Raw genomic sequence first — 26530 nt, 5'->3', positions numbered from 1 at the left:
CCAATAGTTTAATTATTTGATCTAAATCTAGGCACACCAAGTGATGTACTAGAATATCTTGTTTTAGTCCTTTTTAATATGGAATAGTTCGAAGTGTTGGCACTATTAATGTTTCATAGTACATACAGCATCTTACTTTAAAATAGTGAAACAATGCTATTTTATGTGGTTCTAATATTACTGTAACCGTTCTTTTCTTATATATATATGTCTGTGGATTAACTCATACTGAACATGAAACACATTAAAACTACCTTTATTAGCATCCCATGAATAACAACTGGTCATGCATTTACAAATTTCTTCCCTCGCTCCCTTGTCTCTTTTTTCTTTTTTCTTGATAACCTACCATCTCTTTTCACTCCTCCCAGTCAAAATATCATGCCTTGTATTAAAAACATTTTCATAATTAAATATTGTTAACATATTCAATACTTATTCCTACATGAACAATCATCTAACCTGTGCATACCGCAAAACAATTTGGAGATAGTCATAATAAGCTCTGCAGTCGATCTCATCCATTTCAGTTGAACATGTATATAATAGTATAGCATATAATGTTGCAATCTGGTATTTGATCACTTATGATACAAGTATGTATATGATTTAGTGATTGAATCAATCCTACCTCCTCAGTGTAACGCTAATGTATTTGTATGGCTCCTCATTGTAACGCTATTATATTTGTATGGCTCCCCAGTGTAACGCTATTATATTTGTATGGCTCCTCAGTGTAACGCTATTATATTTGTATGGCTCCTCAGTGTAACGCTATTATATTTGTATGACTCCTCAGTGTAACGCTATTATATTTGTAAGACTCCTCAGTTTAACGCTGTTATATTTGTATTGTTCCTCAGTGTAACGCTTTTATATTTGTATGGCTCCTCAGTGTAACGCTTTTATATTTGTATGGCTCCTCAGTGTAACGCTTTTATATTTGTATGGCTCGCCAGTGTAATGCTATTATATTTGTATGGCTCCTCAGTGTAACGCTATTATATTTGTATGGCTCCTCAGTGTAACGATGTTTAATTGTATGGCTCCAGTGTAACACAATTATATTTGTATGGCTCCTCAGTGTAACGCTATTATATTTGTATGGCTCCCCTGTGTAACGATATTATATTTGTATGACTCCCCAGTGTAACGCTATTATATTTGTATGGATCCCCTGTGTAACGCTATTATATTTGTATGGCTCGCCAGTGTAATGCTATTATATTTGTATTGCTCCTCAGTGTAACGCTATTATATTTGTAAGACTCCTCAGTGTAACGCTATTATATTTGTAAGACTCCCCAGTGTAATGCTATTATATTTGCATGGCTCCTCAGTGTAACGCTATTATATTTGTAAGACTCCCCAGTGTAACGCTATTATATTTGTATGACTGCTCAGTGTAACACTATTATATTTGTAGGACTCCCCAGTATAACGCTATAATATTTGTATGGCTCCTCAGTGTAACGCTATTATATTTGTATGGCTCCTCAGTGTAACGATGTTTTATTTGTATGGGTCCAGTGTAACACAATTATATTTGTATGACTCCCCTGTGTAACGCTATTATATTTGTATGACTCTCCAGTGTAACACTATTATATTTGTAAGACTCCTCAGTTTAACGCTATTATATTTGTATTGTTCCTCAGTGTAACGCTATTATATTTGTATGACTCCTCAGTGTAACGCTATTATATTTGTATGACTCCTCAGTTTAACGCTATTATATTTGTATTGTTCCTCAGTGTAACGCTATTATATTTGTATGACTCTCCAGTGTAACACTATTATGTTTGTAAGACTCCTCAGTTTAACGCTATAATATTTGTATTGTTCCTCAGTGTAACGCTATTATATTTGTATGACTCCTCAGTGTAACACTATTATATTTGTATGACTCCCCAGTATAACGCTATAATATTTGTATGGCTCCTCAGTGTAACGCTATTATAGTTGTATGACTCCCCAGTGTAACGCTATAATATTTGTATGGCTCCCCTGTGTAACGCTATTATATTTGTATGACTCCCCAGTGTAACGCTATTATATTTGTATGGCTCCTCAGTGTAACGCTATTATATTTGTATGACTCCCCAGTGTAACGCTATTATATTTGTATGACTCCTCAGTGTAACGCTATTATATTTGTATGACTCCCCAGTGTAACGCTATAATATTTGTATGGCTCCTCAGTGTAACGCTATTATATTTGTATGACTCCCCAGTGTAACGCTATTATATTTGTATGGCTCCTCAGTGTAACGCTATTATAGTTGTATGACTCCCCAGTATAACGCTATAATATTTGTATGGCTCCCCTGTGTAACGCTATTATATTTGTATGACTCCCCAGTGTAACGCTATTATATTTGTATGGCTCCTCAGTGTAACGCTATTATAATTGTATGGCTCCCCAGTGTAACGCTATTGTATTTGTATGGCTCCTCAGTGTAACGCTATTATATTTGTATGGCTCCTCAGTGTAACGCTATTATATTTGTATGGCTCCTCAGTGTAACGCTATTATATTTGTATGACTCCTCAGTGTAACGCTATTATATTTGTATGACTCCTCAGTGTAACACTATTATATTTGTATGACTCCCCAGTATAACGCTATAATATTTGTATGGCTCCTCAGTGTAACGCTATTATAGTTGTATGACTCCCCAGTGTAACGCTATAATATTTGTATGGCTCCCCTGTGTAACGCTATTATATTTGTATGACTCCCCAGTGTAACGCTATTATATTTGTATGACTCCTCAGTGTAACGCTATTATATTTGTATGACTCCCCAGTGTAACGCTATTATATTTGTATGACTCCTCAGTGTAACGCTATTATATTTGTATGACTCCCCAGTGTAACGCTATAATATTTGTATGGCTCCCCTGTGTAACGCTATTATATTTGTATGACTCCCCAGTGTAACGCTATTATATTTGTATGGCTCCTCAGTGTAACGCTATTATAGTTGTATGACTCCCCAGTATAACGCTATAATATTTGTATGACTCCCCAGTGTAACGCTATTATATTTGTATGGCTCCTCAGTGTAACGCTATTATAATTGTATGGCTCCCCAGTGTAACGCTATTGTATTTGTATGGCTCCTCAGTGGAACGCTATTATATTTGTATGGCTCCTCAGTGTAACGCTTTTATATTTGTATGGCTCCCCAGTGGAACGCTATTATATTTGTATGGCTCCTCAGTGTAACGTTTTATATATTTATGGCTCCTCAGTGTTACAGTATTAAAGTTGTATGGCTACTCAGTGGGACGCCAGTATATTTGGCTGATATAACGAAAGAGAATGGAAATCCGTTTACAATGATTTAATCATTTTTATGAGCATGAAAGATACTTTTCTGTAACTACAGACAAGATTGTGTCATTACTGTAATGCCCGTTAAATTGAATAATTGTGGACGTTTACATACAAAATAACACGGTACAATTAAAGTGACACACTTATTCAAAATCAATACATACACATATATAACACATATACATTTTGAATGATAAACTTTTAACTACATACTAAATAATGCATTTATGGAAAGAAATAATTACTAATACCAACATTGTAACCGTGTTTTTACTAGCTGAAAACGCAGATATATTAAATGATTGGTGAATGCTTAAAAATTTACTCCGAACTACTATTGTTTCACATGATAAAAATATAGTGTTTTCTGCCCCTTATTAACAAATTAATTTCGGTATCCTTCATAAGTACCAATGCTTTTGACATTTATTCATCCTTTTTGGCAGTGGCGAATCTACCGAGGGGTCACAGAGGTCCTGTGCCCCCCCCCCCCCAGCTGGCCTGCGAGTAACGTTTTTGGGACACACCTTTAATGATTTAACTGTACAAATAAGTCGTTTTGTCTCAATTTAAAGTTCATATAATTATTTGAGCAAATAAACAATTGAACCTGATTCTCGTGCTCCGTTATTTATGGTATGCCAATTTCAAAGCATAATATAGTATACGAAAAAGTCGTATGAAAATGACATCAGGGCCCGAACATTCGATTTTGATAAATTTGCGCCGCATTTTTATATAAACAGCTAATTAAAAGTAAACACATATGTCTGCAGTTATACGGGTAAGTCTACTGTTTTCAGAATATATCCTATTCTAGAAATATAAGTTGTTTTAACCATTTAACCTGTATACACTATATGTTCGTCATTCCTTTTAATAATGCCATTGTGTGTCAACAAGATATTTGTGTGCATGACGTGCATTTAACAAAAGTTTAAATTCAAAACGTTGCCGCCTTGAAAATTTCTATTCCAGCCTTTAACAGTCCAGTTATCGGAATCATGCTAGAGCTTTTGTAAATTAATACAGAATAATTTATTTGAAAGACTTTTTGATTTTGTTTGTCAATATGTTTTTACTTCAGTTAATTTAACTGACATTGTCATTTAAAGTAAGGTATCGTTGAGTGCAATTAAGTTACTGTAGGTTTACAAAGTATTTGTTCTACATGACATATGTGTGTCGAATGGTCGATCATGGGGAGGAAAAGGCATGTGTCTTATATATGCACACAGAGACATCGATGTTTACATCGACGAGGTGGTCACAGACTTTGCAAGGATGCAGCTAAGACGGTTGAACCTGCGAAACATCCTTGACAGCATCGACAATTATTAATTCCATGTCATTATATGATTAAAATAATGCATTCAAAAAAAGCTTTATATGTTTATAATTAGTAGTGCCCCCCGATTAAGAAAGTCCTGGATCCGCCACTGTTTGGTGTATTAAAACAATTCTATTTATTGTGGTAAATCTTATTTGGGAGTAAGAGTGCGTCTTTAAAACAGAATACTATCAGTTTCAAATAGTATTTGTATTTCGTAAAATGGCCTTGACAATATGAAGTATGTCAAATTCATTGTTTCCTTTACTTCGACAGCAAAAGCTTCCTGTGATAAGCTAAGTACACATAAGAAAATTTTAAATTTCTAGGATCTTCGGAATAAGATACCATAATACAGCGCATCGGAATGTATCACGGACATCCATTATATAATCATATGTAAGTATTTACTTTTCTGAAATCGGACAGAGGTTGATCCTTGAGGGTTGCAATGTAGGACTAGGGCCTACAGTACCAGTAGGTAATTTTCTTATTTTATTAACTGCTCTAAATACATGTTTTTTTAATTTATTAAATGATAACATGATATGCGTTGTTCGAAAATGAGCCATTTATTGAGCCATTCATTGAGCCATTTTGCGATAGTGTTAAGTGTTGATGCCTAGTGTCAGTTGAAAGCGTATTATTTACTGATTACGTTTATAAAAAATAAATGATCAAAACTTCATAACAAATAAAGTGATAGAAGTGAAATATGCAAACGTGTTTTAAAATGTTTTTGTGTATAATCTTTACATGTTCATTTTGCGAAAGACAAACGTGTTTGAGAATGTTTTTCTGTATAATCTTTACATGTTCGTTCTCTAAATATCAAGCCCCTTGAGTCGATACCGAAATAATATGGTCACATTATGGTACATAGAATAACTTACAATGTGATGGCCATATAACCGTGTTGCCCTCACCTTGGTATACATAATATGTATGCAAGCAAAATATGCTCGCACTTAAATCTATGTTTTATCATATTTCAGTCCGACAAAATGATGTTACTTGGGCCCCAATTCTTGCTTTTGATACTTTTCAAAGTATCTTTGGCAAAAGAACCATTTGATTATAAGTCTCTTTACGACAACGAATTCACCGACGAGATCAAAGGCTATATTTCGATCTTATATTGAAACAAACAATTCATCGTTTCATTAATTATGCCTAAATATAGATATACTTAGCTTTTCAGAAAAACGGGCCAAATTTTATGTGTACGTAATTTCATTTCGGACATGAAAAACATCAAATTGTTATTTCACTGCTTGAAACAATGAGATTTTGATTTATAAATCTCACTGACAATTTTAATAACAACTTCTGTATGAGCTACTATTCTTATTGCGGTTCACTGTGATATCGTTTAACGACATTAAAACAAACGAACAACCACCAATAAAGAAGCACACAATGTTATAGAAGTTTCTGATGGTGGTATGATAAATTCAATATCCAACCATATAGACTTGCATGGGAAAAACTGATAACTTACGGTAAAGCTTAAACTAATGACTATAATGGTTACTTGAATATTCATACTCACCAAATTGGATAAAATCCAAGTCTTGTAATAAACCAGACAATTAAAAAGAATGTAAAGCAAATTTCCTTGACCAGCGTGTGCTTGCTGTAATTGCCGTTTGCCAAGCTGAAGAATAGAAATAAAGAAGCAATTAAAAGTTTGAAATTAAAAGTTCAACTCCTCTATGAAAGTTATGGTTCGACTAATAGTTGGTTTATCTGGTTATTCTATATCATTAATATTCAATACAATTTACCTGTAAATCTTATTGTCTTGAGTTTCAAACTCAGACCAAGACGTTAGCGGTTATGGACCCCGTTTCCATACCCGCATATTAAAGTCAATAAATAAATTGTAATAGAACATTGGACGTAGTAATTGTACATACTGCCAGAATAGGATCAGCCGCGTCGTGCAGTAGAAGGACAAGAGTGCCAATCCTGAATAGATTCATCATCCACGAGAAATATATAAGCACGAGTGTGGCAACATGATGAACTGCCATTTGTGTGAAATCCTGAAGTAGAATATTGGAAATGTGCTGTAATTAATCTATACATCCTGAAGTAGAGTATTGGACATGTGCTGTAATTAATCTATTACATCCTGAAGTAGAGTATTGGAAATGTGCTGTAATAAATCTATACATCCTGAAGTAGAGTATTGGGATTGTGCTGGAATAAATCTAAACATCCCGAAACAGAGCGCTCCCTGCTATATAGTAGCGCATGCAACAAATGCGGGGAATCAAATCGCAAAAGTAGCTGCAAACGTAACTGAACACAGGGCAGTAGTGCAACAACGTGAACAACCTCGAGTAACATTCTCAAAACATTAAAAAATGTAAGTAAAAGTATGGTAAACTGCCATCTGCACTTCCCTACCGCATTCAACGGATATTGTAAATTATACATGGATAATTTAATGGACATATAATTATTTAACTATATGGACGGTATTAAAGTTAATTAACAGGAATAATTCATTTCAATATACGAACAAAGGCGTCCGTACCTGATAACTGTTGAAAGAGTAAAGATTCCTTTCTTTTCGTGTCACTAATTAGGGTGAAAACTAAACCCCAATATAATGACGCCTCAATACCAATACACATCCCGTGATATATGCTGAAAATAGGATTGGGAAAATGTCATTAATCGAATATCATTAAGTTTATTAACCACAAAAATTGCAAATAAAGCGTGTTTAATCATGACAACTATACAATGCAGTGAGAGACATTAGGAAATATTTTTATCAACAGATAATTGATAGACGAACTGAAAATAGTACTAATGTGTGTGTAATCATCTCATTTATACTCTCACTCGTGTAAAGTTCAAAGTACTATAGCAGTATAGGCCCATAGTTAAGCGATGGAAAAATAGTGAAATAAGATTAATAAGGATTTTGTTTCGCATAACTAAATCACAAGTTGAAAGAGAAGTAATTTGCAAGAATATTAAAGCGTTTAAATAAAATAATAGAGTTTGTCAATGATAAACTATTCAATGACTTTTGAATGCAACAAACAACTTCCTTTTAAGACTACCTGGAGAGGCCATCCGATCCAGCAGTATTTCGTTAGCCATAACCAAGGCTTCTGTAAAGACAGAAACAATTTCAGTTTGGAATATCGAATGACCCTTTTATAATATGTAAAGGATAGGGGTTTCATATAAGTGTTTGGCTTTCTCCTCAATCCTTTACTTGTACATTTTGTATATGTATGTTCTGCGCGCGCATATGTTTGTTATGAATTTTTAAGCAATGAAAGTTTGGCCAATTTTGCTATACACTTCAACATGCGTATTGAGCAAAATTTAGGAACGAAACTGAACATTGGCCAGTCTAGCCATGCCCTTTAGCATTAGTATTGGCAAGGATATGAAAACATTAGCATTGGCAAGGATATGAAAACATTAGCATTGGCAAGGATATGAAAACATAAGCATTGGCAAGGATATGAAAACATTAGAATTGGCAAGGATATGAAAACATTAGCATTGGCAAGGATATGAAAATAATCAAATACTGGACAATATAGCTATGCACTTTAGCATTAGCACTGGCAAGGATATGAAAACAAAGATTGACCAGAATAGCTATGTACTTTAGCATAAGTATTGGCAAGGATATGAAAACAATCAAAGATTGACCAATATTAGACATGTACTTTAGCATAAGCACTGGCAAGGATATGAAAACAATCAAAGATTGACCAATATAGCCGTGTAAGTTAGCATTAGTATTGGCAAGGAACTGAAAACAATCAAATATTGACCAATATAAGCCATGCACTTTAGCATACGCACTGGCAAGGAAAATAAAGCAAACGAAGATTGACCAATATAGCAATGCACTTTGGAATAAGTATTAGGCAAGATTATTAAAAAAACACATTACATTCCACAAAATAACTGAGCCTGCGACTCCAGCAACTGCGTAAAAGAAAAAAAAGCCAGCTGCAAAATAAATTACATACCGCGATGGAGGCAATGGTACGAAGACAACACTATAACGTCACGGAATAATTACACTGTAAATATATGACATAGAAGGTGAAAGTGGTCCAGTGGTATGGGTGCCTCTCACCCAAACGGTTGGGGGGCTCAATTCTCAATATGGTTACTTTCTTATGACCTCTCCACCCAGGTAATGGACACCAGAGTAATTCTATACGCTATCAGCGTCCTTCACAATCGAGCAAAAAGAAATATTAGGTATAAACTAAACTAAATCTAATAAGATATTGTTTTATTCAACTTGTTTACATGTCAACTTTATTATGAAAATCCCAGGGTACTGATAGAAAATCAAGGTACCATACCTGCATTCCGCAAACTTGTCTATAAGTAATGGAGAATCCATTGCCTTTCGTTTTCTCAGCCATGTTTGTATCTGTCTTTCCGTCATATCTGTTTGTTTGCATAATGTCTGTATAGAAGTAACACAAGTTAAGCTATAGCTATTACTGAAGGTATGACTACCCTAAAATAGGATATTACTGCTTGAATCAGGCAAATATTGAAATTAAAATCATGATTAATGTTTAGAGATTTTATGAAGGAAACATATTCTTATTTGCCACAAGATCAAACCAAAACAATCAATAAAGCCAAAGTGTTAAAGTGAAGTTTAAGTGCACATAACTCACCCCCATCCCACACAAAGACCTTGACCTTGAAACTTAAGAACGCGAGTTCTGCATTCTTATCGTTGTCTTTTATGCAAATAATCCATGCTTGACAGTTAAGGTACGGACACAAACCACTGTTATTAGGAAGGCTTATATGTCGAAACTTACAATGGCGCAGTAGCTTTGATGTTGAATCTGGAGAACCGAGTGTAGCGCGCAACCCGGTGACATTTTATTGCAATCAAATATGCCAAATTCTGACTAAACTCAACCTGAATGACAAAGTTATGAATCGGACATTAACAACTACCACCAGTTAGGTTTATACAGCAAAACTGATAAAGTTCTTTGGCGTGCAATGACATTGACCTTGAAACCAGAAACCCGGTTGTGGCACGCGACACGTCTTTATCATGGTGGTCACTTGCAAATGTGTCCTCATTATTGGGACATACGCACACAATATAGACCGAGGTATTACGGGAATGGGTGTATATGCACTGGTCTTAACCTGTGATTATGATAAAATGTTGAATAATATTGATACTATTTTATAATTTGCTACATGTAGAAGAAATACTTAACTTCACGCATTTAGCAGTTTTAAATATATCGCTTCGTATAATTGTGTTCATACATTTCGTTTTAGTTTTTACAATTAAATGTTATAAAATTAGGTCATATTTCGGTTGAATAATTGTATTACACTCAATTTTTGTGATCAGTAAATGTCAGCTCGTATAGTTCTGTGTATTGCAAAGTTCTTATTCAATATGCCAATAAAACTGTGACTTGACTAAAGTCGAATGAGAAATTATAGCAAAATCTCACATTGAATGGCACACATATGGACGAGTCATGAACTCGGGTCGGAGGGACGGACGGATGGGTTTCCTCTATAGTATGATCACTATATAGCCCCACATAACGAATTTGTTAAAGATTCTCAATGATTATTTGAGCAAATAATCATGCAATTATCATTTGTGAATCATATCAAACTAAAAGCAGTACATATTGTTTTCATCAATATGTGTTTGCTCATAGCTGTGTGTGTGTGTGTGTGTGTGTGTGCGTGTGTGTGTGTGTGTATGTGTGTGTGTGTGCGTGCGTGCGTGCGTAAGGATTGCTTCTATTTTATAAAGATATTTGCATTTTTGTGTTCAAAGCGTTTTTTTGTCTTCATAGGCCCACGTTTTATTGAAGAAGCGAACATAAAATGAATTCATCCGCATGAATCATAGTGTTTTAAATTATGAATATATGTGTGTAGTTAAACTTGGCTAATAAGTCTTAATTGGGAAAATATCTGCTGAATCAACAAGTGGAGCTTTAGGCTTGACTGTAAATATGAACTATTCCACATTGTTACGGAATATAATACTTTTGAGTTAATAAATAATATGAAGTCCTATCCAAAATGGATCTAATAAATACCATGGTATACAATTCTAATTGAAATATGTGAACCAAAATGTACTTTCTTTTTATTACCAATTCAAAACATATTTGAACATTGACATGCTTGTACAATTATATATAATGGTTAAATATAAGTTTCGAAGTTAAATTAAGTAAAAATCTAAAAAAAATAATTTAAAACAAAGTGACAAGAAATGGCAAGGCAAATATTTTGTAATATCAATATACAACAACTAATCTAAAAAGATCGAAATTAATTGAACGTTAAAATGATGTAGTATATTAGTGAAGAAAGCAGTATTTTAAGCACGCGAGTATGTGAAATGTTCTTGGCGTCGATTCCACAACGCTTTTAAAAGCACAATTCTTAAAAAAACACCTCTTGCGTTAAGTTATTTTTGGAATGTTAAAAATTGACAGTATTTAAAAAAAAACACGTAAATTATATAAAGAAATATTGGCAACAAAAAAGCACCCTGATCTTGGGAAAGCCTTTGCAGCATAATTCGTACAAGTGGCATGCACTTGATAATAAAACAACATTAAAACAACATTAATATATACGGTTAAATCCTCTTACACGAGTGTACGATAACATATTGTAAGATCAATGAATTCAGACATGAATTTTCACCGATATTCGTGCAATTAATAAATCAAATTGCCTTAATTGTCAAGTCAAAACATAAAAAATGAAATATTACACTCGAGATACTGGAAGCAAAAACGGGTTTGCATATCTTACATAAGTCATAAATACGGCAGTCCAACTTCAACTGAGTATTTCCAGTGAACACAGCTCTCGTTATTTTGACACATTATGCAAATTGCAGCAATTGAAGTAAACATTCTTCTATAAGCAAGTATTGGTTTCAGATGTGTAGCCTAGTATTGTTTATATTTGTACTAATAGTGATCTTCTTCAGTCATTCCTAATGGAACTATTTTTGAAACACATTATTTATGTCAATCTCTACTCTATAACCACCATTCCTTTGTCGTTGATCGAGGTTTTTATGTTGTTTAACTGCACAAATTATTACTATGGTGATGTATATGACCCTAAATGTTTTCACACAACATATCATAAAATTCCACTAACCATCATACATGTATTTGGTTTAGCATGGGACCGACAATTTAAAAACCACTCCTAGTTCAGACCCTGATGTTCATGCTTTTTCATTCCATTCGTCCATATTCTACATCTAAATTTCATAAGCATCTAACTGATCACTCCATTGTTCGATACTTTAGAAGTAGCATTTGCTCCATTAACATGTCCGATTGTGTCAGCAGACGTGACACTACCATCAACACCATTGGTTGTCCCGTTCTGGGTCAAGTCGCCATTGCTACTGAGACTATCGCCCTCTTCAGTATCACTCCGAATATCTTCAGCCTGAAGAAAAACCAATACGATTATTATCAATTTCATCTGCACTCAATACATATTTAATGCATTTTGTGTGAGCCAATGAAAATCGAAGATTTTCAAAGTTTCTGTTCATTAAATATACGTATATCGATTCTACCGAATGCACCAAAAATCGTGCAATTGCGTATATTTCAGTAAGTCTATTTTCCAACCGAGGCCTGCTTGCTAAACCAGTGTCAGTAGTAAAAGGGATCATGCAATTGCTGTTTGCTGTATTTTCTTAGTGTGTGTATACCACGTGATAAATTACGTCTTATATGCTACGTTTGAAGGCAACATTTTGCTTAAAATGAATACTTAAATCAAAGATAACTTTTCTTTTACTACAGCGTTTTAAATAAAACAAAGGGCAGTCTATACCGTTTACAGAGCCCCGCCTTCGTTTTATTACCGAAGTTTGATGAGGTGATTAGTTTCATCAAACACTTCGACAAACCTGTTTCCAAAATAATGTGTTGACATTGCTCCGTCAGACGGCCGTATTGTGAAACGGTTTGTCGAAATGTTTTAAGAAACTTTAGTCTCAATCAAACTCTGGTAAAAGACCGAAGGCGCGTCGTAGACTGCGCTATGTTTCATTTAAAATGGCGAAGAAATAATGAATAAATCTTTGTTTGAAGTCTTCATTCGAAGCAAAATATTGCCTTTCGACGTAGCATTTATGACGCAATTAACCACGTGGTATACACACACTGTTTCTGAAGATCACCAAAATTGCACTCCAACATATACAGATGAATCATATTTAACTATCTTCACATAAAGTGGGATTACGTCAAATCCATATACCATGTTAAGTTATACTTTTTTTGCTGGAGGGGGAGGGGGGTATTTTGCTACATTAATTAATTATCGTTTCATTAATGAGTGTTATGACCATGTGAATATCTTAAAAAACGTTTTCAAATGTTTGCCCCCCTTTAATTTCTTCGTACGACGAAAATAGCTATGTAAATAACGACAAAAGGCTTGGCCGAAAGATACCTCAACTTTTTTGTTTAGTCGAAAGAAATACGAGCTAAATAGGAAGTTAAATAGTTACCCCTCCGGCGAACAGAGTGTTGTAGATTATTTTCCCTATCGACCAGGACCACAACAGGCTTAACACTTGCAGAATGAGCAGGAATACGTTAACGAAGTAGTACACGAAAAACGGCTCATCGATGAAGTGGAATATTTCAATGGCGGTGGAGTAAATGAGCCTAAAATAAATTGTAAGTACATATTGAAGAAATGGAGGCTAAATACAGAAACTACTTGATTTTGCACGTATTTTATATCTGTTGCAACAGGCGTTGTTTTGAGTGCTCTTAAGTTGGTTTAACCCCGCAATGCGTTCCTACTTTGTTTTTTATGACCTTGACAAGGCGCTTACCCCAACATTTACTACAATAAAACTGCGAAAACACGAGGACACCGGTGTACGGCCTTAACCTCCAGTTATCAGATGTTTCGAGTAATCCAGTTCCATAAAAGTCCTGTATGAAATGCCTTATTTGCGGAGTTTACATATAGTTGTGTTATGTTTGATGTCTTTGGACGTTGTCTGTCGCTGGTTTGGTTTGTCTGACCGTAATCCCTGTGTTTTTCAACAGGATTTGGATTGCAATTTAAGCTACTAGAGTTTCCATCGCTTTCGATCATGAAAATCGTTCAATGCAAAACTCTTTCTATGGCAACATAGCATATGGACTCATTCTAAATGAATGATACAAGTAAAACAAAAAGATTGCATCACACAGCCTGCCAAATATTCTTAAAAATTAGGCAACAACTTCAACAATGTTATAACTATTAGGCCTTATGTATGAACACCTGAAGGCGGCTGATTTCTACCATTTCCTGGTGCCGGGTTGTGCCGAGTTGTGTGGGTGAACGCGAGAGTCAGGAGCAGGAAATGCTTACTGACAGACAGACAGGCAGACAGACACACAGAATTCGCCCTGTAGCCCTAAACACCTGTCACGCTAAATGGTAAAATCAGACAATATAATATAAAGCGATGCCACAGAGCTTTATAAAATTATAAGACTATATAGATAAAACATATTTATTCTTCAAAAAATTGGTGACCCTTACCAGCCTGGAAATACGAAGGTCCTTGTAATAAACCACAGTATTACAAATAATCCAAATGCACCGTTCTTTAACCAGTCCCATTTCAGATAAATTCCCATTTTGGCGAGCTGTAACGAAACAGTATATTGTGTGGAATGACATGACATCATTTATGTTTTGTAAATTAAATGACTGAAGTACATACATTGAAATTCAATGTTGAAAATCATAACACATGACAGTGCATTAATTTACTACATTTAATAACAAAATTACCGACAAAGTAACCACAATCTATATTCACTATTATAGTTGAATATATTTGTGACAGACAGAAACAGGAATACTGAAAACATACATTTATTTTTGGCAATTTCAGAAGGCACCATTTTCAATGAATTGTACGTACATGCAAATATGAAAACATAATTGAAAGTAATTACCGATAACCAGGGGTCTGCAATGTCGTGGATGATGAGTACAAAGCTTCCCATACGGACAAAGTTGACCAACCAGGAAAAGTAGAGCAGGCTAATGGTGGCAAGATGATGCATTGTCATTTCCTTAAAGTCCTGTATTATAGATTAAAAATGTCTTGTTTTATTCTCATACATTTTGCATAAAGGGTTATGGATTACTCAGATGCAAGAACGCAACACGATAACTAAGATAATATAAAAACCCTGTGTCTTAGCATAGGTTTGGTGGTTATTTGGTGAAGACCGATCGTGTTAAGGGTTAATTTTCGATTCCCGATTTTTTAGCAGGTTCAACCATTCTGAACTGCAATATCAGTTTGGAGTAATAATACTAGTGGGGAATAAGGGGCCTCAAGAATCCCAGGAACAATTTATCTACGTAAGGGAGACTTTCGATAGTGCAAGTCTACTGTTAAAACTATATCCTAGGTGCGAACCTGTTTCTATGATGTCTGATGGAGTGTCCTCTGATCACAAAGCATCAATCTAACAACAAAAAATACTGTACACTAAGTTTAGAATTACCTTTCGCTTATGATCTGTGAATATTGTAAAGAGCAGACTGCAGTAGAACCCCAGCTCCACGGTGTAGTACCAGTATAGGTCAGTCGTCACGTGCTGGATAGGAGAATGGGTGAATACATGAGTACTAAGATAGTAATCACACTGCTTATGCAACTGCTTTTAAAGGGGCTATAAATTCCGAATTGATGAAACAGCGAAAACTGTCGAAAACTAAAATAAACTTGGTATCGACATGTACAATGCATTGAAAAATAAAAACTGAAGTACCACATAGTTTACAATTATTTTATTTTTTCGCAGTTTTTTCGTATTTTTCCATTAAAAAAGATAACTGGGTATGTCTATCTAGTAGAATTCATTCCTTATGCCCGATTGGCTAGTCAATTTTATCACGCGATGACCATGTTAGGTATATAACTTAAATATTTCAACTGCTTAATGTAAGCCTTCGTAGCACAGTGGATACAACACTAGACTGCATTTTTGGCGACACCGGTTCGAACTCCGACTCGATTTTTTAACATTTTGGTATGTTTTGTATGCCCCCGAAGGTGGTCATATTAAAATCGCACCGTCCGTCCGTCCGTCCGTCCGTCCGAACGTCCGTCCGACTCAATAACTCAGAATATTATGGACAGACTTTAAAATAACTTGCCACATGTGTTCGGCATACCAAGACGACGTGTCGCGTGCAAGAACCGTGTCCCTACCTCTAAGGTCAAGGTCACACTTTGTGTTTATTCCCAATGGAATGCTGCATATAAGGACATAGAGTATAGGTTGTCGTGCCCGGGCTGTAACTTTCCCTTGTATGAACATATTTTAAAATAACTTGCCTTATGTGTTCGGCATACCATGACGACGTGTCGCGTGTAAGAACCGTGTCCCTACCTCTAAGGTCAAGGTCACACTTAGGTGTTTATTCCCAATGGAATGCTGCATATAAGGACATAGCGTATAGGTTGTCGTGTCCGGGATGTAACTTTCCCTTGTATGGACATGATTTTAAAATAACCTGCCACATGTGTTAGGCATACCAAGACGACGTGTCGCGTGCAAGAACCGTGTCCCTACCTCTAAGGTCAAGGTCACACTTAGGTGTTTATTCACAATGGAATGCTGCATATAAGGACATAGAGTATAGGTTGTCGTGTCCGGGCTGTAACTTTACCTTGTATGGACAGATTTTAAAATAACTTGCCACATGTGTTCGGCATATCAAGAAGACGTGTCGTGTGCAAGAACTGTGTCCCTACCTTTAAGGTTCAAGGTCACACTTAGTGTTTATTCACAATGGCATGCTACATATAAGGACATAGAGTATAGGTTGTCGTGTCCGTGCTGTAACTTTACCTTAGTATGGACAGAATTTATAATAACTTGCCACATGTGTTCGACATACCAAGACAACGTGTCGCGTGCAAGAACTGTGTCCCTACCTCTAAGGTCAAGGTCACACTTAGGTGTTTATTCACAATGGAGTGCAGTATATAAGGATACAGAGTATTGGTTGTTATGTCCGGGCTGTAACCTTTTCTTGTATGGACAGATTTTAAAATTACTTGCCACATGTGTTCGACATACCAAGACGACGTGTCACGTGCAAGACCCATGTCCCTACCTCTAAGGTGAAAGATACACTTTGTGTTTATTCACAATGGAATGCTGAATATAAGGACATAAGAATATAGGAAGTATGGGTGGTATTTTTTATGTTCAGAGGCAATTTAAAATAACTTGCCATATATATTTGTTTGATCTTTAACTTTTCATGTACTGACCTTGTTCATAGGTCAATGTCACATTCGGGGGCATTCGTCACATACTGTGACAGCTCTTGTTTTTACAATTATGATATCAAAGAGTAAAACATTTTATTAAATAATTGTCCTGAGATTCGTTACAGAAAAAAACTTTTTTGTTGCCAATCTGGTGTACAGTCCCTTTAAAGGCAGTGGCACACAAAACAATGTAGTGAATTGGTAAACAGGTAAATTGAAGAGCTGAGTTCTCCAGTATTATTTCTCTCATGCACTGAAATCAAACTAAAGCGGAAAAGTAGGAGTTAAATTCTGCTAGGCGTTCGCGCGGTTTTCATATTTTCAGCATTGTTGATCTCTCAAGGTAAGAACTCCGGCTCTAGGCTATTGAAATTAATGTTATTGCGGCGTTGAAATAAAACACAATTCCAGTGAAGCCTCGAAAAAATATTCATAAAACAAGAGCAGTCTGGTTAACTTTCAACAATACCAACGTGTTTACTGTTAGAATGGCATGACAGCGCTGCCAACGTTTTTAGTTTCGGAATGGCATGTCGAAACTGTGAACGTGTTCACTGAGAGAAACGGTATGACAACACTGTCATCATGTCGATTAACAGAAAATGTATGACTACAACTGTCATTGTATTTAAACGACATCTTTAAATGGATGGAAACGTGGTCATTGCCAGATATGGTAGGAAAACACTGTCATTGTTTACACACATACCTGCTTTGGCCAGTTGGTCCAGCAGTCTTTTGTTCTCCATATCCATGACTTCTGTAAAATAAAACATTCATATATATATATATATATATTATTTTACTGACCTTATCTGTTCTCAAGTAGATTCTCTTCACTGATAATTGTAAAAACAAACAACGTCCACATAATCAAAACCTCCAATCACTTGATTCGGACATTACACAAACAGGACGTTTAAGTTGAATAACAGAACGGTTTGCTATGCTGACTTAATATGATGTACAAATATACACTATCGGGGAAAGTAACTCGATGTACATGATACGACATATGTCTATAGTTTGGGTGACAAGATGCAGCTCAACATAGCAATGCAACTCTGGCACAGACGGTACCATTTTGGCAACATTAGGCATTTACATTTTTTTTATTTTAAGTAACTGATCTTGAACAACAGTTACATTTGCATACACGCTTACTTTATCCCACTGGTATCATTAAAGTGAATCATATAGGGATATAAGCAGACTGGTATTCTGCTTGAAGATTATTAACCACTTCTTACGTCATGTTAAGATGTATGTCGAATGTAAGTCTTATAAATACTTTAACCGACCTTATATATTAATGAAATTGAAATGATAAAGGTAAATTAATCAAATCAACAATGTATACATACATTCCAAAGAATTGTCGCCCCATAAATAAATGAACACGTGTAAAATAAGAATGACCATCTGAAACATAAGTATTAATACATATTGAAAAAAGTCAAGACAAATTAAAAACAACAAACATACTTTTCGAAAAGAAAAGAAAAAAAAAACAACAACTTATTTTTTACTAAAAAGGGAATGATAGTACGTGAAAGCAGGCACAGTGATACTGGTACGCGGCTGACACAAAAGTCGGGGGAATTATAAGAATGCATTCAAGACAAAAACAATTTATAAAGGAGAACGAATGGCAATTATTGTTCAAGTACAAAAACAATTATGGTTCTTGTGCACTGCATTTCTCAATGAAATATATCGCATTATGTTATATTGCGTTTGAAGTCAATACCTCAGGACTTTTTGAGTGATAATCTTGACAAAATTACATGTAATTATAATAATAAGCTAAAGGGGAGTTGATATAACTGATGGGATGAACATTCTTGTGAGCTGGGCATTCTTTCATTGCTATCAATCTGTATTCCAAATTTCATTTAAACATCTACATTGCCTTTTAAGATATTGTCCGGACAAGCAGCTATCTTAATAATGCATACTGTAAAAGTCAATGTGAAATTAATTCAGCAACGACTGAAGGTAGGATTATGTCGTTATCGCACTGCACTTATTTATATTAACGTATACCCCCTGGCTATGTTACAAATTCCATTGAAATCCCACCAGAAGTTTTAATTATTCGCCGGACAATAGTCTGACGCACGAACGGACGATCGGATAGACAAATCGGCGACACTAAGCTCATCAATTGGGGGCATACCAATGACATTTTTGAAAGATATGTCAATTCTCAGTGGGGATCACCACACAGCTATATAGAAATGACATTTGCCAAAATATCACATATTTTCTACACCCTTTTCACAAATATACTTCATTAGCCGAATGACAAAAACAACTTACGCATTATCACAAAACTTTTTAATTGGTGGTGTCAGGTCATTGTTCCTTTTGTTTCTGAACCAAACTTGCACTTGTCTAAGGGGCATGTCCAGCTGCTTTGACAAGCCCTGTAATACACAATAATAGTACAACAATAAAAACTACAGGAACAGGCCCGGGAGCCTAAAATGACACAGTGAAATATCATTTCACTGATAAAACTCATGATCAATGAACAATCACTGAAATGCATATAAAAGATTTCATAATCTTTGTCCCGATTTACAACTCTACCATCTTTTGACGATGTATATATGTCTCTTGTTTAGTGTTGTATTGTCATCAGCGTTCCTTGGTAAAGGATCTTGGTTTCAAACAGCGACATATGACAATAAGTTTGCATACACTTTGGCGCGCTATTCCGAAATACTACAATTAAATGTCATTTTATATCTTTTTGTGGCATAAAATAAAATGAAAAATCGCAGTATGTTTCACTTCGTGAACACCAGAAGTATATTATTATTTGTTATAGCCTTTGGTGCTCACTCTGTGAAATATATTGCAATTTTACATTGCAAAATAAAATGAAATTAAAACACTGAAACAGACTTCAAAAAAATATTTCTGCAAAATCACCAGCCCCTGGCCGCTATCAGCGTAGATGTTAAACACTTGAGTGAAGACTCACATGCAATATTTTGGAACGTCAGGTAAGCATGTTTTATAGATACAATTAGCATGTTTACTGAACATCAATCAATGATTAGAAACGAAGCTACACTGTTGTACAGCAAATATTTCATCTAATAATTAGAATTATTTCCACTGCATGGGCACTAGTAATACGCGTGTTTTTGCCTCGTTCACTGTCAAACATGAACAAAGCGCAAATGTCTAGATTTAGCTGGCTCAATAAAGACGCAGTAGTTCCGAGTGTCACATGATCAGATCTTCATCTTATTATTCACCTTGCCCTTCTGAATACAATAAACTGTAAAGTTGTCAGTAAAGAAATAACACGTTGATGTTTTCTGATATATAACTTCCGGAATACCGATTGTTTTTAGGACCGGAATCCAAGATACCGCTTGTATTAGGACCAAAATCCAAGATACCGCTTGTATTAGGAAAGGAATCAAAGAAACCGCTTGTTTTAGGACCAGAATCCAAGATACCGCTTGTTTTAGGACCGGATTTCAGGATACCGCTTGTTTTAGGGGAATTTATCTCCGACGTGACGCCGTCACGACTTTAATTGTTTTAATTAAAAGGCAGCTATTGATACCATAACATCTATCAGTATGACGTGGCTGGGATTTGAACAACCGACCATTTGCACCTAAGCGAACGCTCAAACAATAGGCTATCGCGTTTCAGATTCCCCTCATTGGATCGAGTGTGTCAACATAAAAAGAGGAAGCCTTTATGAACTATGAACCGAACTCGGCTTACCATACACTGTTTGTCATCTGGCTTTTTCTTCGTCTTGTAAACTTCTTCAAGGGAAGGTATAGCATTCACGTATACTAACTTCTTTTTCTTTATCCCTAACTTGTATCCCAGGGGTATTATCAGCAGCCTGAAAAATAATGCCACGCAGAATTTGTTAACGTCTGTATCTAGTATAATATATTTTTGCTAAGCTCAGCGTTGCCCCTGCCAAATTGATACAAATGCAAAAATTGCACTAAAAGTCCACAATATCAGTCTGTATCGCTGTCGGATAGTCTGCTTGTTTTATATATGTCGGCGTGTCTTTCTGTTAATACGTCTGCCTGTTCGTATATCCATCTGTGTGTCTCTCTGTCGGGTAGTCTGCTTGTTCGTATATCCGTCTGTGTGTCTCCCTGGCTGGTAGTCTGCCTGTTCCTATATCCGTCTGTGTCTCTCTGTCGGGTAGTCTGCTTGTTCGTATATCCATCTGTGTCTATCTGTCGGGTAGTCTGCTTGTTCGTATATTCATCTGTTTGTCTCTCTGTCGGGTAGTCTTCTTGTTCGTATATTCATCTGTTTGTCTCTCTGTCGGGTAGTCTTCTTGTTCGTATATCCATCTGTGTGTCTCTCTGTCGGGTTGTCTGCTTGTTCGTATATCCGTCTGTGTGTCTCTCTGTCGTGTAGTCTGCTTGTTTGTATATCAATCTGTGTGTCTCTCTGTCGGGTAGTCTTCCTGTTCGTATATCCGTCTGTGTGTCTCTCTATCGGGTAGTCTGCTTGTTCGTTTATCCGTCTGTGTGTCTCTCTATCGGGTAGTCTGCATGTTCGTATATTCATCTGCGTGTCTCTCTATCGGGTAGTCTGCTTGTTCGTATATCCGTCTGTGTGTCTCTCTATCGGGTAGTCTGCTTGTTCGTATATTCGTCTGTGTGTCTCTGTATCGGGTAGTCTGCTTGTTCGTATATCCATCTGTGTGTCTCTCTGTCGGGTAGTCTGCTTGTTCGTATATCCATCTGTGTGTCTCTCTGTCGGGTAGTCTGCTTGTTCGTATATCCGTCTGTGTCTCTCTGTCGGGTAGTCTGCTTGTTCGTATATTCATCTGTTTGTCTCTCTGTCGGGTAGTCTTCTTGTTCGTATATCCATCTGTGTGTCTCTCTGTCGGGTAGTCTGCTTGTTCGTATATCCGCCTGTGTGTCTCTCTATCGGGTAGTCTGCTTGTTCGTATATCAATCTGTGTGTCTCTCTGTCGGGTAGTCTTCCTGTTCGTATATCCGTCTGTGTGTCTTTCTATCGGGTAGTCTGCTTGTTCGTATATCCGTCTGTGTGTCTCTCTATCGGGTAGTCTGCCTGTTCGTATATTCATCTGCGTGTCTCTCTATCGGGTAGTCTGCTTGTTCGTATATTCGTCTGTGTGTCTCTACATCGGGTAGTCTTCCTGTTCGTATATCCGTCTGTGTGTCTCTCTGTCTTGTAGTCTGCTTGTTCGTGTATCCGCCTGTGTGTCTCTCTATCGGGTAGTCTGCTTGTTCGTATATCCGTCTGTGTGTCTCTCTATCGGGTAGTCTGCTTGTTCGTATATCCGTCTGTGTGTCTTTCTGTCTGGTAGTCTTCTTGTTCGTATATCCATCTGTGTGTCTCTCTACCGGGTAGTCTGCTTGTTCGTATATTCGTCTGTGTGTCTCTCTATCGGGTAGTCTGCTTGTTGGTATATCCGTCTGTGTGTCTCTCTGTCGGGTAGTCTTCCTGTTCGTATATCCGTCTGTGTGTCTCTGTATCGGGTAGTCTGCTTGTTCGTGTATCCGCATGTGTGTCTCTCTATCGGGTAGTCTGCTTGTTCGTATATCCGTCTGTGTATCTATCTATCGGGTAGTCTGCCTGTTCGTATATCCGTCTGTGTGACTATCTATCGGGTAGTCTGCCTGTTCGTATATTCATCTGCATGTCTCTCTATCGGGTAGTCTGCTTGTTCGTATATCCGTCTGTGTGTCTGTCTATCGGGTAGTCTGCTTATTCGTATATTCATCTGTGTGTTTATCTATCGGGTAGTCTGCGTGTTCGTATATCCGTCTGTGTGTCTCTCTGTCGGGTAGTCTGCTTGTTCGTATATCCGTATGTGTGTCTCTCTATCGGGTAGTCTTTGTTCGTTTATCAGTCTGTGTGTCTCTCTATCGTGTATTCTGCTTGTTGGTATATCCGTCTGTGTTTCTCTCTGTTGGGTAGTCTGTCTGTTCGTATATCCGTCTGTGTGTCTCTCTGTCTGGTAGTCTTCTTGTTCGTATATCCATCTGTGTCTCTCTGTCGGGTAGTCTGCTTGTTCGTATATCCATCTGTGTGTCTCTCTGTCGGGTAGTCTGCTTGTTCGTATATCCGTCTGTGTCTCTCTGTCGGGTAGTCTGCTTGTTCGTATATTCATTTGTGTGTCTCTCTGTCGGGTAGTCTGCTTGTTCGTATATCCGTCTGTGTGTCTCTTTGTCGGGTAGTCTGCTTGTTCGTATATCCATCCGTGTGTCTCTTTATCGGGTAGTCTGCTTGTTCGTATATCAATCTGTGTGTCTCTCTGTCAGGTAGTCTGCTTGTTCGTATATCCGCCTGTGTGTCTCTTAGTCTGCATGTTCGTATATCCGTCTGTGTGTTTCTCTGTCAGTTAGTCTGCGTGTTCGTATACCCATATGTGTGTCTCTCTGTCAGTTAGTCTGCTTGTTCGTATATCCATCTCTGTGTCTCTCTATCAGTTAGTCTGCTTGTTCGTATATCCATCTCTGTGTCTCTCTGTCAGTTAGTCTGCTTGTTCGTATACTCATATGTGTGTCTCTCTGTCAGTTAGTCTGCTTGTTCGTATATCCATCTCTGTGTCTCTCTATCAGTTAGTCTGCTTGTTCGTATATCCATCTCTGTGTCTCTCTATCAGTTAGTCTGCTTGTTCATATATCTGTCTGTGTGTCTCTCAGTAAGTCTGTTAACCAGTGTTGAAGTTCTGCCATGATAAACAATTCAGTCAGTGCTCATGAATATGATAAAACATCTTAGCCATACTTACGTTTCTAGAACGTATCTTATTATCACCAAGACGACGCCGACCAGAATTCCAAAGTGAAGGTCGTGGACTTTTGGATAATATGTGTTGGTACCGGGTTTGTTCACCAATTGTGACCAGCCCAATGCGGTGTCAACAGATCCATCCTCGTGATGAAATCGAACGGGGAACCAAATACTATCATCCCACAACTTGTCATAAATGCTTGTGTTTGACATCATTCCGAAGTTTTCTTTTGAATTGCGTCACAACAGTCTCTGAAATACAGATATATTCAAACAGCATCAGTCTTCCGGCACTTATTACACATCGACATCTGATTCATTTTATGTGAAATATTTCAAATTGATAAATGCATAGTTTGTGTCCCAGTAATGGTATTTTATCAGGTTTAGCAAAGATGCACCCTTACTCCCAAACACGATTAACCACAATTAATAATATTGTTTCAACATTCAAAAAAAAGATGAATTAATGTCGAAAACAATGGTTCTTATGAAGGATACCGTGTTGAATTTGAAAGAAATGAGCATAAAACACGGTATTTCTACCTTACACACATAGTTAAAATCTTCGTTATCAGTAATGAATAGTTTCCATAAATGCGTTATTTAGTAAGTAGTTAAAGGTTTATCACTCAAAATTTATGTTTGTTATACATGTGTATGCATTGAGTTTGAATAAGAGTGCCACTTTAACAACAAAGCTAAGTGTGGCTAACCACAAAGTACACTATTTTAGAATAAGAATTCGTTCAGGTTGATGTGTCCAACCTATACAGTTATAGTTAAATACAATATCCAGTGCAACATGTGTGTTACAAGCTCATTTTTATCCATATGCTGCACAATAGCAAAGACAGCAGTTCAAGGGCAGCATTCCCAACCTGCCATTCCCTGCCAAATAACTGTTCATATGCAATAATTCTAGCTAAACTGACGTTCCATTATAGTTGTTGAAAGTAATCCCTTAAGTAAATTCGATACACAATATAGTAACGAAATAATAACGAAAGAATAACACGATATCATGAAAGTTTCCGATCCACAAGTACGCTAGTTTAAATAGCCAATGTTTCCATTAACAATAATGCTAAAATGTAATGCCCCTCAGCCCCCCCCCCCCCAACAGCCTATTTAAAAAGTCAATGATTGCAGATATATACATGTAGTAGGAAAAATTTATAACCGAAAATATAGATACAATGAGTGCAGTTGATAGTTCTGATACTTATTATATATCTGAAGTAGGGACATGAAATTAGTTCATGACCGAAACGCATGTTTGTAATATGATGTCAAGTATTAGTTCAACATATTCTTGCTTTACACATAACCCCTAATTGATACCAAAATAATGCCTGGTCATAAGACATCTATCAATCACTTATTGGAGTATTGGATGGAATCCTTTATTACATGGTTCTAAAGTTCTACGTTTAAACATTGTAATCAGGAACATCAGCATCATATTTCGGCAAATAAAGTCATGGGCGTAGCTACACCAGAATTGATGTGCAGGCGCGGTTTGTTATTTGTAATTGCCATTTTCTAAATGTAGGATGCTCTAATGGGCGTTATCCACTATATCTTCGAATAGAAAAGAAATGTAACGCTACAACGTAAGAATTGCTATTATTTATACCTGAGGTATATTCGCTCTACCTCTTTAGGTTTAAATGGATTTATTATTATTATTTTTTAGAAACACCAGTTTTGAAGATCACCTATAGTGCCTACATGGAGCTACGCCAGTGTAAACATGAGATCACCTTTGTCATGTACATCAGTGAGTTCGTGATAATGCATCATTTGTAAGTGTATTTAGTATTTCATTAACCAAGTTTAATTTACAAACACTCAATACTCACTGTAAAACAACTCACATTATATACCGTCTGAAATATCCGCCGTACAGTCACACGACAATCGTTAACATATGGTGTAATATCACTTTGGACCGGTGGATATGCACGAATGAAACTTCTAATTACAAATCAAGAGAGAAAGCAAAAAGTGTAAGTCAGCCTATGATTCAAGATGCATTTTTGCTTCAATACCTTTCCATACATTAGACTGTTTATCTTCGCTTCATCCTTGTGATTCGTTTCAATAAATTCAAGTCAATTAAACCAACTTGCCCTCTGCATAAGGCGTATATAAAATTATATTAATACATTTGGTGTGTCATAATGAGTGTATTATACGTATATCATTTGGTAATATTCACATTTCGGTGATAGTCTTTACTCGGGAAATAGTTGCGATATTGCCTCCGTTTTGGTTAGAAGAACACTGCCTCGGTGTCTTCGATGCTTTCTTCGCGACATATTTGATGCTGTTTATGACATATTGATGTTGTTAATGTCTTACATCAACCAATGAAATAATGCATCACAAGATTATCACAATTTGAATGGAAGTTCTTGCCCCTAATCAACATCTTTATTTTGGTTGAAATATTGTTTTCAAAATTAATAAATTGGTTGCTATTTCAAACTGAATTACAAATACATTCTTATACCATGAAAGAAGTCAGTTCATGTACAACGAAGTTTCCTTGAGACGGAGCCGTATTCTTCGATAAGGCTTGAATTGACGTCGTCACTCGAGAGCTATCCAGTATACTTGTGAGGGTCGCATCCAGTATGCTTATGGTGGTTGCTATCCAGTATGCTTATGGGGGTCGCTATCCAGTAATGCTTGTGGGGGTC

At 36.4% G+C, this 26530-nt stretch overlaps 1 protein-coding gene across 2 annotated transcripts; it reads right to left on the bottom strand.

Annotated features, from left to right (window-relative positions):
• Positions 1–10817: 10817 nt before the first annotated feature.
• Positions 10818–25876, bottom strand: LOC128233782 (ceramide synthase 4-like). 2 transcript variants are annotated; one of them, XM_052947638.1, is made up of 11 exons: positions 25688–25876; positions 23821–24074; positions 20802–20928; positions 19368–19474; positions 18410–18467; positions 17755–17805; positions 15265–15357; positions 14704–14832; positions 14282–14388; positions 13245–13404; positions 10818–12166 (listed from the first exon to the last, which is right to left on the bottom strand). In XM_052947638.1, exons 2-11 carry the CDS (start codon positions 24036–24038, stop codon positions 11990–11992), a joined length of 1227 nt encoding a protein of 408 aa, XP_052803598.1. In that variant the 5' UTR covers positions 24039–24074; positions 25688–25876; the 3' UTR covers positions 10818–11989. The 2 variants fall into 2 exon arrangements, with proteins under 2 accessions (XP_052803598.1, XP_052803603.1); XM_052947643.1 differs by having other exon boundaries at positions 25703–25876.
• Between the last annotated feature and the right edge of the window lie 654 nt (positions 25877–26530).

Source organism: Mya arenaria, chromosome 1 (assembly GCF_026914265.1).
Source record: "Mya arenaria isolate MELC-2E11 chromosome 1, ASM2691426v1".
Lineage (NCBI taxonomy): Eukaryota > Metazoa > Mollusca > Bivalvia > Myida > Myidae > Mya > Mya arenaria.
This window is presented reverse-complemented; position numbering and strand designations above follow the sequence as displayed.

Coding starts and splice junctions, on each gene's coding strand:
- LOC128233782 (XM_052947638.1), bottom strand. CDS start 24,038: ATGATGTCAAACACAAGCATTTATGACAAGTTGTGGGATGATAGTATT. Junction 19,475..20,801: donor CAGATGACAAACAGTGTATG/GTAAGCCGAGTT, acceptor TGTGTATTACAG/GGCTTGTCAAAGCAGCTGGA. Junction 13,405..14,281: donor ACCTTCGTATTTCCAGGCTG/GTAAGGGTCACC, acceptor AATTTATTTTAG/GCTCATTTACTCCACCGCCA.